The sequence below is a fragment of the Cherax quadricarinatus genome, unplaced genomic scaffold (assembly GCF_038502225.1).
Source record: "Cherax quadricarinatus isolate ZL_2023a unplaced genomic scaffold, ASM3850222v1 Contig3727, whole genome shotgun sequence".
Lineage (NCBI taxonomy): Eukaryota > Metazoa > Arthropoda > Malacostraca > Decapoda > Parastacidae > Cherax > Cherax quadricarinatus.
This window is the reverse complement of record NW_027198753.1, coordinates 28,317-40,008: the sequence shown is the minus strand read 5'-3', so window position 1 is coordinate 40,008 and position 11,692 is coordinate 28,317. Positions and strand designations below refer to the sequence as shown.

General features: G+C 42.2%; 1 protein-coding gene across 1 annotated transcript; it reads left to right on the top strand.

Annotated features, from left to right (window-relative positions):
- Positions 1-493: 493 nt before the first annotated feature.
- LOC128697198 (FMRFamide receptor) lies at positions 494-11,153 on the top strand. Its single transcript, XM_070081700.1, has 3 exons — positions 494-874; positions 1,057-1,218; positions 9,081-11,153. Exons 1-3 carry the CDS (start codon positions 515-517, stop codon positions 9,513-9,515), a joined length of 957 nt encoding a protein of 318 aa, XP_069937801.1. The 5' UTR covers positions 494-514; the 3' UTR covers positions 9,516-11,153.
- The last annotated feature ends 539 nt before the right edge of the window (positions 11,154-11,692 follow it).

The window sequence follows — 11,692 nt, the reverse complement described above, 5'->3', positions numbered from 1 at the left end:
TATTAGTAAAGGAATGGTATATAACTCTATGTTAAAACCAAACATTCCCAATTGCCATTGAAGATTCTTTAAGTCTTATGATACACTTAATAATAATAAAAATTTGTGCCTTACTAAAGCAGACAAAATAAATGTTCAACTTACTCTCAGTAATGACCCAAGATTGTTCTCTCTACAGTCACAAAATTCTTCTCTTTGCAGAACCAATGTTGTTCTCTTCACACACCTAAGGTTCTTCTCAATGTAAACTTAATGCTGCTCTCTCTGCAGATCTTGGTTCTTCTCTCCTTGCATCCTGGTCTCTCCACAAATCAAAACTGCGTACAATAACGACAACCACCTCCTCAATTCTCTTATTAGTCTCTTCTAAAATCCTCGTTTCTCCACAGACCGAAGATGCGGTCCTCCATCAACTGCTGTTTGATGGGTCTCACCACCTTCGACATGATCGTCACCACCATCTCGGTTCTCTTATTAGTCTCTTGTAACACTGTCATTTCTCCACAGACCGAAGATGCGGTCCTCCATCAACTGCTGTTTGATGGGTCTCACCACCTTCGACATGATCGTCACCACCACCTCGATCCTCATGTTTGGACTCACTGAGATCGGCGAGTACACCAAGACCATAACTTGGTACACAGAAGGCGTCTTCCAGCGCGTCACCCCGTTCGTTTTTCCCCTCGCTCTTATAGCCCAGACTGGGTCAGTCTACCTCACAGTTACCGTGACGGTAGAGAGGTACATCGCTGTCTGCCGGCCGCTACGAGCTCGCTCCCTGTGCACCTACGGACGTGCGAAAATCTACGTTATAAGCGTGGCTTTCTTCTCCATTATTTACAACATTCCCAGGTTTTGGGAAGTTTCTTATCAGGTAAGACACTTAAGCCCGAGTTCAGTCACCCAAACGGGTTTACTGTATTTTGTGATTATAAGATAAAAACTACTAATCATAACAAGAGCACTAATAAGTAAATAAATTATTTAATAAATTTTCAATAAACTAGTAATTGTTATTGCAGTTGTTATTAATTATATGTCTCACTTTGTCTACAGGAATGCTACATGAACGGTGAAAAGTCCTCCTTCGTAGTAGCGTCAGAGTTACGACTAAATCAATATTACATTGAGATCTACATAATGTGGATGTACCTTATTGTGATGTATCTGGTGCCCTTTCTCAGTCTTATAGTCTTCAATTTCTTCATCTATCAAAAGGTGCGTGTATGTGTGTACTTACCTAATTGTGGTTCATGGGTAGAGTCATAGCTCCTGGCCCTGCCTCTTCACTGGTGGCTACTATGTCACTCTTCCTACTCCATGAGTTTTATCATACCTCTTCTTAAAGCTATACACGGATCCTGCCTCCGCTACATCACTTCCCAAACTATTCCACTTCCTGACAACTCTGTGACTGAAGAAATACTTCCTAACATCTCTGTAATTCATCTGAGTCTTCAACTTCCAACTGTGACCCCTTGTTGTTGTGTTTCATCTCTGGAACATCCTGTCTCTGTCCACCTTGTCGATTCCTTATAGTATTTTATATGTTATCATATCCCCCCTATCTTTCCTGTCTTCCAGTGTCTTTAGGTCTATTTCCCTTAACCTCACCTGGTAGGACACACCCCTTAACTCTGGGACTAGTCTTGTTGCATGCTGCTGCACTTTCAGTAGTTTCCTTACATGCTTGGCTAGGTGAGGGTTCCAAACTGGTGCTGAATACTCCAATATACGCCTAACATACACAGTGTAATGGGTCTTGAACGACTCCTTAATAAGATGTCGGAATGCTGTTCTGAGGTTTGCTAGGCGACCATATGCTGCAGCAGTTATTTGGTTGATGTGCGCTTCAGGAGATGTGCCTGGTGTTATACTCACCCCAAGATCCTTTTCCTTGAGTAAGGTTTGTAGTCTCTGGCCCCCTAGACTGTACTCCGTCTGCGGTCTTCTTTGCCCTTCCCCAATCTTCACAACTTTGCACTTAGTGGGAATGAACTCCAGGAGCCAATTGCTGGAACAGGCCTGCAGCCTGTCCAGATCGCTTTGTAGTTCTGCTTGGTCCTCATCCGACTGAATTAATCTCATCTGCTTCACATCATCTGCAAACAGGGACACTTCTGAGTTTATTCTTTCCGTTATGTCGTTCACAAATGCCAGAAACAGCACTGGTCCTAGGACTGACCCCTGAGAAACCCCTCTCATCAAAGGCGCCCACTCTGACACCTCGCCACATTTCATAACTCGCTGTTATCTTCCAGACAGGTATTCCATGATCCATTGTAATGCCTTCCCTGTTATCCCTGCCTGGTCCTCCAGCTTTTGCACTTATCTCTTGTGTGGAATTTTGTCAAACGCCTTCTTGCAGTCGAAGAAGATGCAATCTACTGAGCCCTCTCTCTCTCTTGTCTTACTACTATCACCCTGTCATAGATCTCCAGTAGGCTTGTGACACAGGATTTTCCATCCCTGAACCCGTGCTGGCTATCATTGATAATCTCATTCCTTTCTAGGTGCTCCACCACTCTTATCCTGATAATCTTCACCATGATTTTGCATACTATTCATGTCAGTGACACTGGTATGTAGTTTAAAATTAATGCTTTATGTCTGTCTCCTTTTTTAAAAATTGGGACTACATTTGCTGTCTGGCATACCTCAGTTAGTCACCTTGTTGCGACAGATGTGTTGAAGATTGTTGTTAGTTGTACACAGAGCAACTCTGCTCCCTCTCTCAGGACCCATGCAGAGATGTTATCCGGCCCCATCGCCTTTGAGGTGTCTAGCTCGCTTAGCAGCCTCTTCACTTCTTCCTCTGTTGCATGTATTATGTCCAACATTTGGTGGTGTGCCCCACCTCTCCGTCTTTCTGGAATCCCTTCTGTCTCCTCTGAGAACACTTCTTCGAATCTCATGTTTAGCTCCTCACATACTTCACGATCATTTCTTGTGATCTCTCCTCCTTCCTTCCTTAGCCTGATTACCTGGTCCATGACTGTTGTTTCCCTCCTGATTTGGCTTTAGCCGCTTTGTCATTTTTGCATTGTCGTTGGGCGTCCCTTCTTACCCGGGCTTATTCATTTCTGACTCTACGACTGCTCTCTTTATTCTCCTGGGTCCTTTGACTTATATACGTCTTCCAGTCTTTAGCACAGTTAATTTTTGCCTCTCTACACCTTTGGGTGAACCATGGGCTCATCCTAGCTTCCTGGCTATTTCTCCTACCCTTGGGTACAAACCTCTCCTCAGATTCCTTGCATATTGTTGTGTTATAGTCTATCATCTCGTTTACTGACTTCCGTGCTAGTTCTCTGTCCCACTGTACCCCATGAAGGAAATTCTTCATTCTTGCATAGTCCCCTTTCTAGTACTTTGGCTTCATTCGTCCTGCCCTTCCTGCTTCGCTCCCCACTTGTAACTCTGCTATGCATTCCAAGCTCATAACTACGTGATTACTGGCCCTAAGGGGTCTTTCATGTGTAATGTTCTCAATATCTGCACTAGGTCCAGTTTCGCTGGTTCATCCTCTTCTTTCTCTATGGTAGTGTCTCTTACGTGTTGGTAAATGAGGTTTTCCAGTTCCACCTCCATCATTTTAGCTCTCAACGTTTCTGGGCCCCCAAGTGGCTCCAGGTTCTCCCAGTCGATTTCCTTGTGATTGAAGTCACCCACAATCAGCAGCTTTGCCCTGCTCACATGAGCCCTTCTGGCCACTTCAGCCTGTGCATCACCCATCGCTCTGTTACTCTCATCATACTCTTGCCTTGGCCTCCTGCTGTTCTGTGGTGAGTTATACATCACCTTGGGACCTTCAGACTGAAGTGTTCGCTTGATGTATCTCTTGCTTCACCTCCGTCTCCTCTCTCCAGCTCCTCAAAATCCCATTGGTTTTTGGTGAACAGTGCCACTCCTCCACCCCCTGTGTTCCCTCTGTCTTTCCTCAGGATCTGATATCTCATTGGAAAGATGGCATCTGTTATCATTCCTGTGAGCTTGGTTTCTGTGAGAGCTATGATTTCTGGTGATGCCTCTTTGACTCTTTTGTGTCACTGCTCCCACTTTTTCGTTATTCTTTCAGCATTGGTGTACCACACCTTCAGTTTCCTCTCCAACAATGTGTTATGGGAGGGGAGGGGGTCTGTGAGGGTAGGGGACCTGGCAGTGTACTGTGGGATTCTACAGCGTAGTGTGGGGTGGGGGCTGTAGGTGCTGATTGTGGTTTGTGTTGGGATAACGTGTTTGGCTGTTTGGTTGATGGGGTTAAACATCAGTAACTATTTGTCGCACTTGGCTTGCAAACTCTCCTGTAGCTTGATTGCTAGCCCACTCAACTCACACAGTGAGGTCCAGGGATCAATCCCTGGTACAGGTGGAAACATTAAAACGTGTTTCCTTAAGACACCTGCTGTCCATTTCACCTATCAGTGAAACAGGTACCCGGATGTTAGTCGACTATATTGTCGCATCCTGGGGATAAAATTGACCTAATATGCCCAAAATGTTCAGCATAACAAATGACTTTCTATGTAGTAGTATGTCACTAATGTCAGCTAAGACTGTATACCTTGTACGTGTACTTGTATACCTTGTACATGTACTTGTAGAAATATTGATTATTAGTATTATGATTATTATTATTATTATTATTATTATTATTATTATTATTATTATTATTATTATTATTATTATTATTATTATTATTATCATCATCATCATCATTATTGTTATTATAGACTTAACTGATCCTTGTTCGTTTATGTTCTCCTCGTTAGTTTCAGATCGTCTGTAAACAGGGACACTTCTGAGTCTATCCCTTCCGTCATACCATTCACACATATATAAGAAAGAGCACCGGACTTAGGACTGACACTTGTGGAACTCTACTCGACACATGCACTCCCATTGGCACCTCATCACGTACCAACAAACGTTATTTCCTTCTTTTCAAGTATTTCCTGATTCATTGCAGTGCTTTCCCTGTTATTCTTGCCTGTTCCTCTAGCTTTACAACCAGTCTCTTGTGTGGTATTTTTCACAGCTCGAGAAAATGCAGTCTACCTCTCTCTTTCCTTACCTTCGTTATCTTGTCACAGAACTTCAATAGGATTGTTATACAGCATTTTCCTTCTCTGGTTGTCATGGATGAAACTGCTCCTGATAATCTCCATAATTTTACATGCTATACATGTCAGCGATATTGGTCTGTAGTTTAATGCTGTCTATTTTTGTTTGTTGTCTTCCACACCTGAGGCAGTTGCCTTCTTTCGATAGATTTGTTGAAGATTGTTAGTGGCACAGAGAGTCCATCTGCGCCCTCTCTCAGGATCCATGGAGAGATATTATCTGGGTCCACCTCATTTGAGATACCAAATTTATTTAGTAGTTTTTTCACCTCGTCCTCCGTTGTGTGGCGTGTGTCCAGCACTTGCTGGTGTACTCTACCACGTCGGTTTGCTGGAAGCCTCTGTCTCCAATGTGAGTACCTCCCTGAATCTTGAGCTGAGTTTCTCACATACATCCTGGTCGCTCCCAGTGACCTCCCTTCTTGCCTTCCTCAACATGATCACCTGGCCCTTGACTGTTGTTATCCTTCTAGTGTGCGTATATAACAACACTTGGTTAGATTTGGCTTTTGATGCCATGTCGTTCTCATGCTGCCACTGAGCCTCTCTTCTCATAAATGCAAATTCGTTTCTGGCTCTTTGTCTCATCTCCTTGTTTTCCTGAGTTCTTTGCTTTCTAAATTTTGTTCATACTCTAGCATACCTGGCCTTGGCCTATCCATACCACTGGGTAGAACATGGGCTCACTCTGGTCTTACCATTGTTTCTGTTGCTGCTTGATATACATGTGTGTGTGTGTGTGTGTGTGTGTGTGAGTGTGCTCACCTGTTTGTGGTTGCAGGGGTCGAGACATAGCTCCTGGCCTCGCCTCTTCACTGACCTCTACTAGGTCCTTTCTTCTCTTGCTCCATGAGCTTTATCATACCTTGTCTTAAAACTATGCATGGTTTCTGCCTCCCCTACATCACCTGGCAGACTATTCCAATTCCTGACAACTCTATGACTAAAGAAATACTTCCTAACATCTCTTTAACTCATCTGAGTCCTCAACTTCTAACTGTGACCCCTTATTTCTGTGTCCCATCTCTGGAACATCCTGTCTCTGTCCATCTTGTCAATTCCTCGCAGTATTTTGTATGTCATTATCAAGTCTTCCCTAACCCTCCAGTCCTCCAGTGTCGTCAGGCAGATTTCCCATAACCTTTCTTCGTAGGACATTCCCCATAGCTCTGAAACTAGCCTTGTTGCAAACCTTTGCACTTTTTCTAATTTCCTGATGTGTTTGACCAGGTGTGGGTTCTAAACTGGTGCTGCATACTCCAGTATGGGCCTGACATACACGGTGTACAGTCTTATACGATTCCTTACTGAGGTATCAGAACACTATTCTCAGGTTTGTTAGGCGCCCATATGCTGCAACAGTTATCTGGTTGATGTACGCCTCAGGAGATGTGCTCAGTGTTATACTCACCCCCATATTCTTTTCCTTGAGTGAGGTTTGCAGTCTTTGGCCACTTAGCCTATACTCTGTCTGTGGTCTACTTTTCCCTTCCCGATCTTCATGGCTTTGAATTTGGCGTGGTTAAATTCGAGGAGCCAGTTGCCGGACCAAGCTTCCAGCTTGTCCAGGTCTCGTTGTAGTCCTGCCTGATCCTCATCCGATTTTATTCTCCTCATTAACTTCAAATCATTTGCAAACAAGGACACTTCTGAGTCTATTCTTTCCGTCATGTCATTCACATATACCAAAAACAGCACTGGTTCTAGGAATGACCCCTGTGGAACCCCGCTCCTCGCAGGCGCCCACTCTGATACCTCATCACGTACCATGACTCGTTGTTGCCTCCCTGTCAGGTATTCTTTGATTGACTGCAGTGCCCTTCATGTTATACGTGCCTGATCCTCTAGCTTTTGCACTAATCTCTTGTAAGGAATTGTATTGAAGGCCTTCTTGCAATCACCTCCCGCTCTCTCTCGTATCTTCTGTTACCTTGTCATAAAACTCCAGTAGGTATGTGACACAGGATTTGCCTTCCCTGAATCCGTGCTGGTTGTCGTTCATGAGCTTGTTGCTTTCCAAATGTTCCATCACTTTCCTGATAATCTTCTCCATGACTTTGCATACTATACACGTCAGTGGCACTGGTCTGTAGTTTAGTGCCCTGTGTCTGTCTCCTTTCTTAAAAATAGGACTACATTTTCGTCTTCCATACCTCAAGTACTTGCCCAATTTCAATGGATGTGTTGAAAATTGTTGTTAGTGGCTTAGACAGCGTCTCTGCTCTCTCTCTAAGGACCCATGGAGAGATGTCCGGTCCCACCGCTTTAGAGATATCAAGGTCATTTAGCAGCTTCTTCACCTCCTCCTTGGTTGTGTGTATTTCATCCAATACTTTTTGGCATATCACTTGTTGGTGTACCCCTCTGTTCTGTCTTCCCAGAGGTCTTCCTGTTTCCACTGTAAATACTTCCTTAAATCTCATGTTGAGCTCCTCACATACTTCTTGGTCGTTTCTTTTGAGCTCTCTACTTTCCTTCCTCAGCCTGATTACCTGGTCCTTGATTGTTGTCTTCCTCCTGATGTGGCTATAGAACAGCTTTGGATCAGACTTGATTTCTGATGCTATGTCGTTTTTTCGTACTGTTGCTGGGCCTCCCTCTTCAACTTAAATCTCTATTTTCCTGCATCCTTTGTCTTCTGTACTTTTTCCATTCTCTAATGCACTTAGTTTTTACATCCCTACACCTATGGGTAAACAAAGGGCTCGTTCTCATCTTCTCATTATTTCTGTTGCCCTTTGGAACAAACCTTTCCTCTGCCTCCTTGCATTTTGTCGTTACATATTCCATCATTTCGATTACTGACTTTCCTACCAATTCTCTTTCCCACTGAGCCTCCTGAAGGAAGTTCCTCATACCTGTGTAGTCTCCCTTTTTATAGTTTGGCTTTTTCCATCCTACTCCAGTTACTCTTTCCACTTGTAACTCTACTGTGTATTCAAAGCTGATCATTAGCTCCAATGGGGCTTTCATATGTGGTGATGTCAATGTTCGAGCTACTCAGGGTGAACACGATGTCCAGTCTTGCGGGTTCATCCTCCATTCTCTCTCCAGTAGTGTCCCTAACATTTTGATGAGTGAGGTTTTCCAGTACCACATCCATCATCTTGGCTCTTCATGTTTCGGGACCCCCATGGGGCTCCTGGTTTTCCCAGTCAATCTCCTTGTGATTGAAATCGCCCATAACTTGTATCTTTGTTCTACCTGTGTGAGCTCTTTTGGCCACCTCAGCTAATGTGTCGACCATTGCTCTGTTGCTCTCTTCTTATTCTTTTGTTGGCCTGCTGCAGTTCTGTGGGGGTTATTCATCACTGCAATGACTACCTAATGTCGCCCAGACTGAATTATACCTACTTTGTAGTCCCTTTCGCCATTTTCGTCCATTCCTTCCATTTCCTCAAATCCCCGTCGGGTTTTAATGAACAGTGCAACTCCTCCTTCCCCCTCTGATCCCTCTAACTTTCCTCAGGATCTGATATCCGGATGGGAAGACTACGTCTGTTATCCCGGTGAGCTTTGTTTCTGTGAGTGCTATTATGTCTGGGGATGTCTCCTTGATTCTTTCATGCCACTCCTCACATTTATTTGTTATTCCATCTGCATTCGTGTGTGTGTCTGTGTACTCACCAATTTGTGGCTGCAGGGATCGAGACTCAGCTCCTGGCCCCACCTCTTCACTGTGTGTGTGTGTGTGTGTGCATCCATGCATATATGTATATATGATTTATTTACTTATTTGTTTTCATGTGTTCACCTGATTCATATCTTTAGAAATGCTACATTTAAAATATTAATTAATGTTTAGGTTATGTAACAATTGTTGTCAATTGAATTCAAAATAAAAATTTATGGGCGACCTTAATTCATGGTAAGACTTTTGGGTGAACTGAATAGATAATAGGACCTTGTGAGGCACTAAAAAGTGATACACGAAGATGTTTTTCCGTAATCTGACAGGTTCGTGCAGCCAACCTGGAGAGGCAGCACATGAGTCGACTTCAGCAGAAAGAGATCAGCTTGGCGGTGATGCTGTTGGTGGTCGTGACGGTGTTCTTCGTCTGCAATGTTCTCGCCTTTATAATCAACATCTTGGAGCTGCTGAACATTACCATCGGCTTACTGACCATGGCTAGTAACCTCCTAGTCACTATCAACTCCTCTGTCAACTTCATAATCTACTGCATCTTCAGTAAGAGGTTCCGAAAGCTTTTCTTGAAGATGCTATGCTCGGGTGTTTTGTCCAGGGTCATGAGAAGGAATGTGGCCAGGGGCTCGACAGCCTTCAGAAACAACAGCGCCTATGGGGACTCCCGAAAGCTATCCAGTAGCAGAACGACTCAAATTTTCCGACTTTCATCGAGACACGGATCACAATCATCGGATAGTGTCTGACACTTCATAACATCTACGACCACCAAGGGCATTCTAAAAGAACATTATAATGAACCCCAACGGTATTCTGTAGTTCCTTCTGGTAATACTTCCTCTCCAATGATCTCCCTCTCGTCCTTCGCTACAGCAACTAGTCCATCTTTACAACACTATCAGAGTCCTATAAACAATGTCCTTCTCCTGTGAATAAAGGATCGATTATTCAAGAAAGAATATCAGATCCTTGAGAGGTCAGCAATGTGTCTCTCACTTTCCGTATCATGGAAGCATTTCTGAAATGAACCATTTTCATCATTAAATTTGTGTCTTTCAAGATTCCCATCCACTTTCAATTTCTACAACAGGAACCTCGATCATCTTATAAGTTGACACCATTATATGGTGCTCCATAAAGCGTCTCTACGATTAGTGTATTAACTGGACGATGGTCTAGTGTTTGTTCACGTCTATTTCTCAACCACTTGAAGCTACCATATATCATGACCATACCTATACATTCTCAGTCAATATTTTAGAAAAAAAAAAGATATATATTCGCAATATAACTTTACAATGAACAGTTCTTACTTCTAAATTTATTTTTCAATATTTTTTCAAATATACTTAAAAAAAGCGTTTCAACACGTATTAAATTGCCTCATTTATTGTAGACTTTCTAACAAGTGGTGAGAACATGGCAACTAGTTCATGGGGAAGCGCTAAATCCGTAGTAGTTAACTCATAAGTCAGGAACTTATATGAAATTATTTCTCCAGTTCACCTACAGAAAGTTATTTCTCCAGCTCGCCTACAGTTATTTGTATATTATTATTATTATTATTATTATTATTATTATTATTATTATTATTATTACTATTATTGTGAGATGCAACATACAATTACTGCGGAAATCAATATGTTTAGATTCCTTAGGATCTGTGTTGGTTAATTTCTTAGCTTTAAGATCCCAAGATTCAAATATTGGCTTAGTGTTACCTAGTGTGCTCTTTTATATAGGGAAAATTATATGTAAGATATATGTAACAGGCTTCATGTATTTTTGTGTAGTATAAGAACATGGTTATGTAAAGTATTTCTTGATATGATCATTTTCTGATGTCTTGTGCTCACTTATGACATCCTAAACCCATTTTCTGATGTCTTGTGCTCACTTATGACATCCTAAACCCATTTTCTGATGTCTTGTGCTCACTTATGACATCCTAAACCCATTTTCTGATGTCTTGTGCTCACTTATGACATCCTAAACCCATTTTCTGATGTCTTGTGCTCACTTATGACATCCTAAACCCATTTTCTGATGTCTTGTGCTCACTTATGACATCGTAAACCCATTTTCTGATGTCTTGTGCTCACTTATGGCATCCTAAACCCATTTTCTGATGTCTTGTGCTCACTTATGACATCCTAAACCCATTTTCTGATATCTTGTGCTCACTTATGACATCCTAAACCCATTTTCTGATGTCTTGTCCTCACTTATGACATCCTAAACCAATTTTTGCCATCTCGATCAAATTTTCTACCATTTTTAGCTCATTTCTCTAGAGTACGAGATTGTCTGATGTGTTTTTATTAAGCTGACAGACCAATATTAAAAAGGAATGTGACCAAAACAAATTAAAGAATAATATATTACTGTCTTGTTGTGACACCAATGAACATATGTTGAAGTCTAACTATGCCACATGACGAGATATATTTTGTAAAGTCATTCCAAGTCAACGTTTGAGGGCTCTATCCAGTGGCGGCTCGTGCGGGGGTGCTGTGGAACTGCAGCACCCCCTATTTTCCCTCGACATTATCGATAACATTCAATATAATGATTTTTTATTATTTAATTCTTTCCTTATTCTTGTACATTATAAAATCAAAGAATTAAAGAAAATAAGGGATGCTGCAGATCTGCAGCACCCCTGCACGAGCCGCCACAGACTCTGTCACATCTACAAGCACTGTAAGTACTTGTCTCAGTGCACATCTGAGAGATGAAAAATAACCCACAGCAGACTTCTCAACAAGCTACTACCCATTATTTTAAATAAGATTGTTCTTAAAACTCTTTAGTTTAAACCTATAAGAACATTTTGTCTACGATGTTGAAATCAAAGATTTCAGAGATGGAAGGTTAAGATCTTTTTAATTATATATATAACTCATAGCAGGGGAGGGAAGAG

Bases quoted from the DNA above. Each gene is read 5' to 3' on its own strand.
- LOC128697198 (XM_070081700.1), top strand. From the start codon at position 515: ATGCGGTCCTCCATCAACTGCTGTTTGATGGGTCTCACCACCTTCGAC. The intron at 875-1,056 runs GTAAGACACTTA...CTTTGTCTACAG, and splicing joins TTTGGGAAGTTTCTTATCAG to GAATGCTACATGAACGGTGA. The intron at 1,219-9,080 runs GTGCGTGTATGT...GTAATCTGACAG, and splicing joins ATTTCTTCATCTATCAAAAG to GTTCGTGCAGCCAACCTGGA.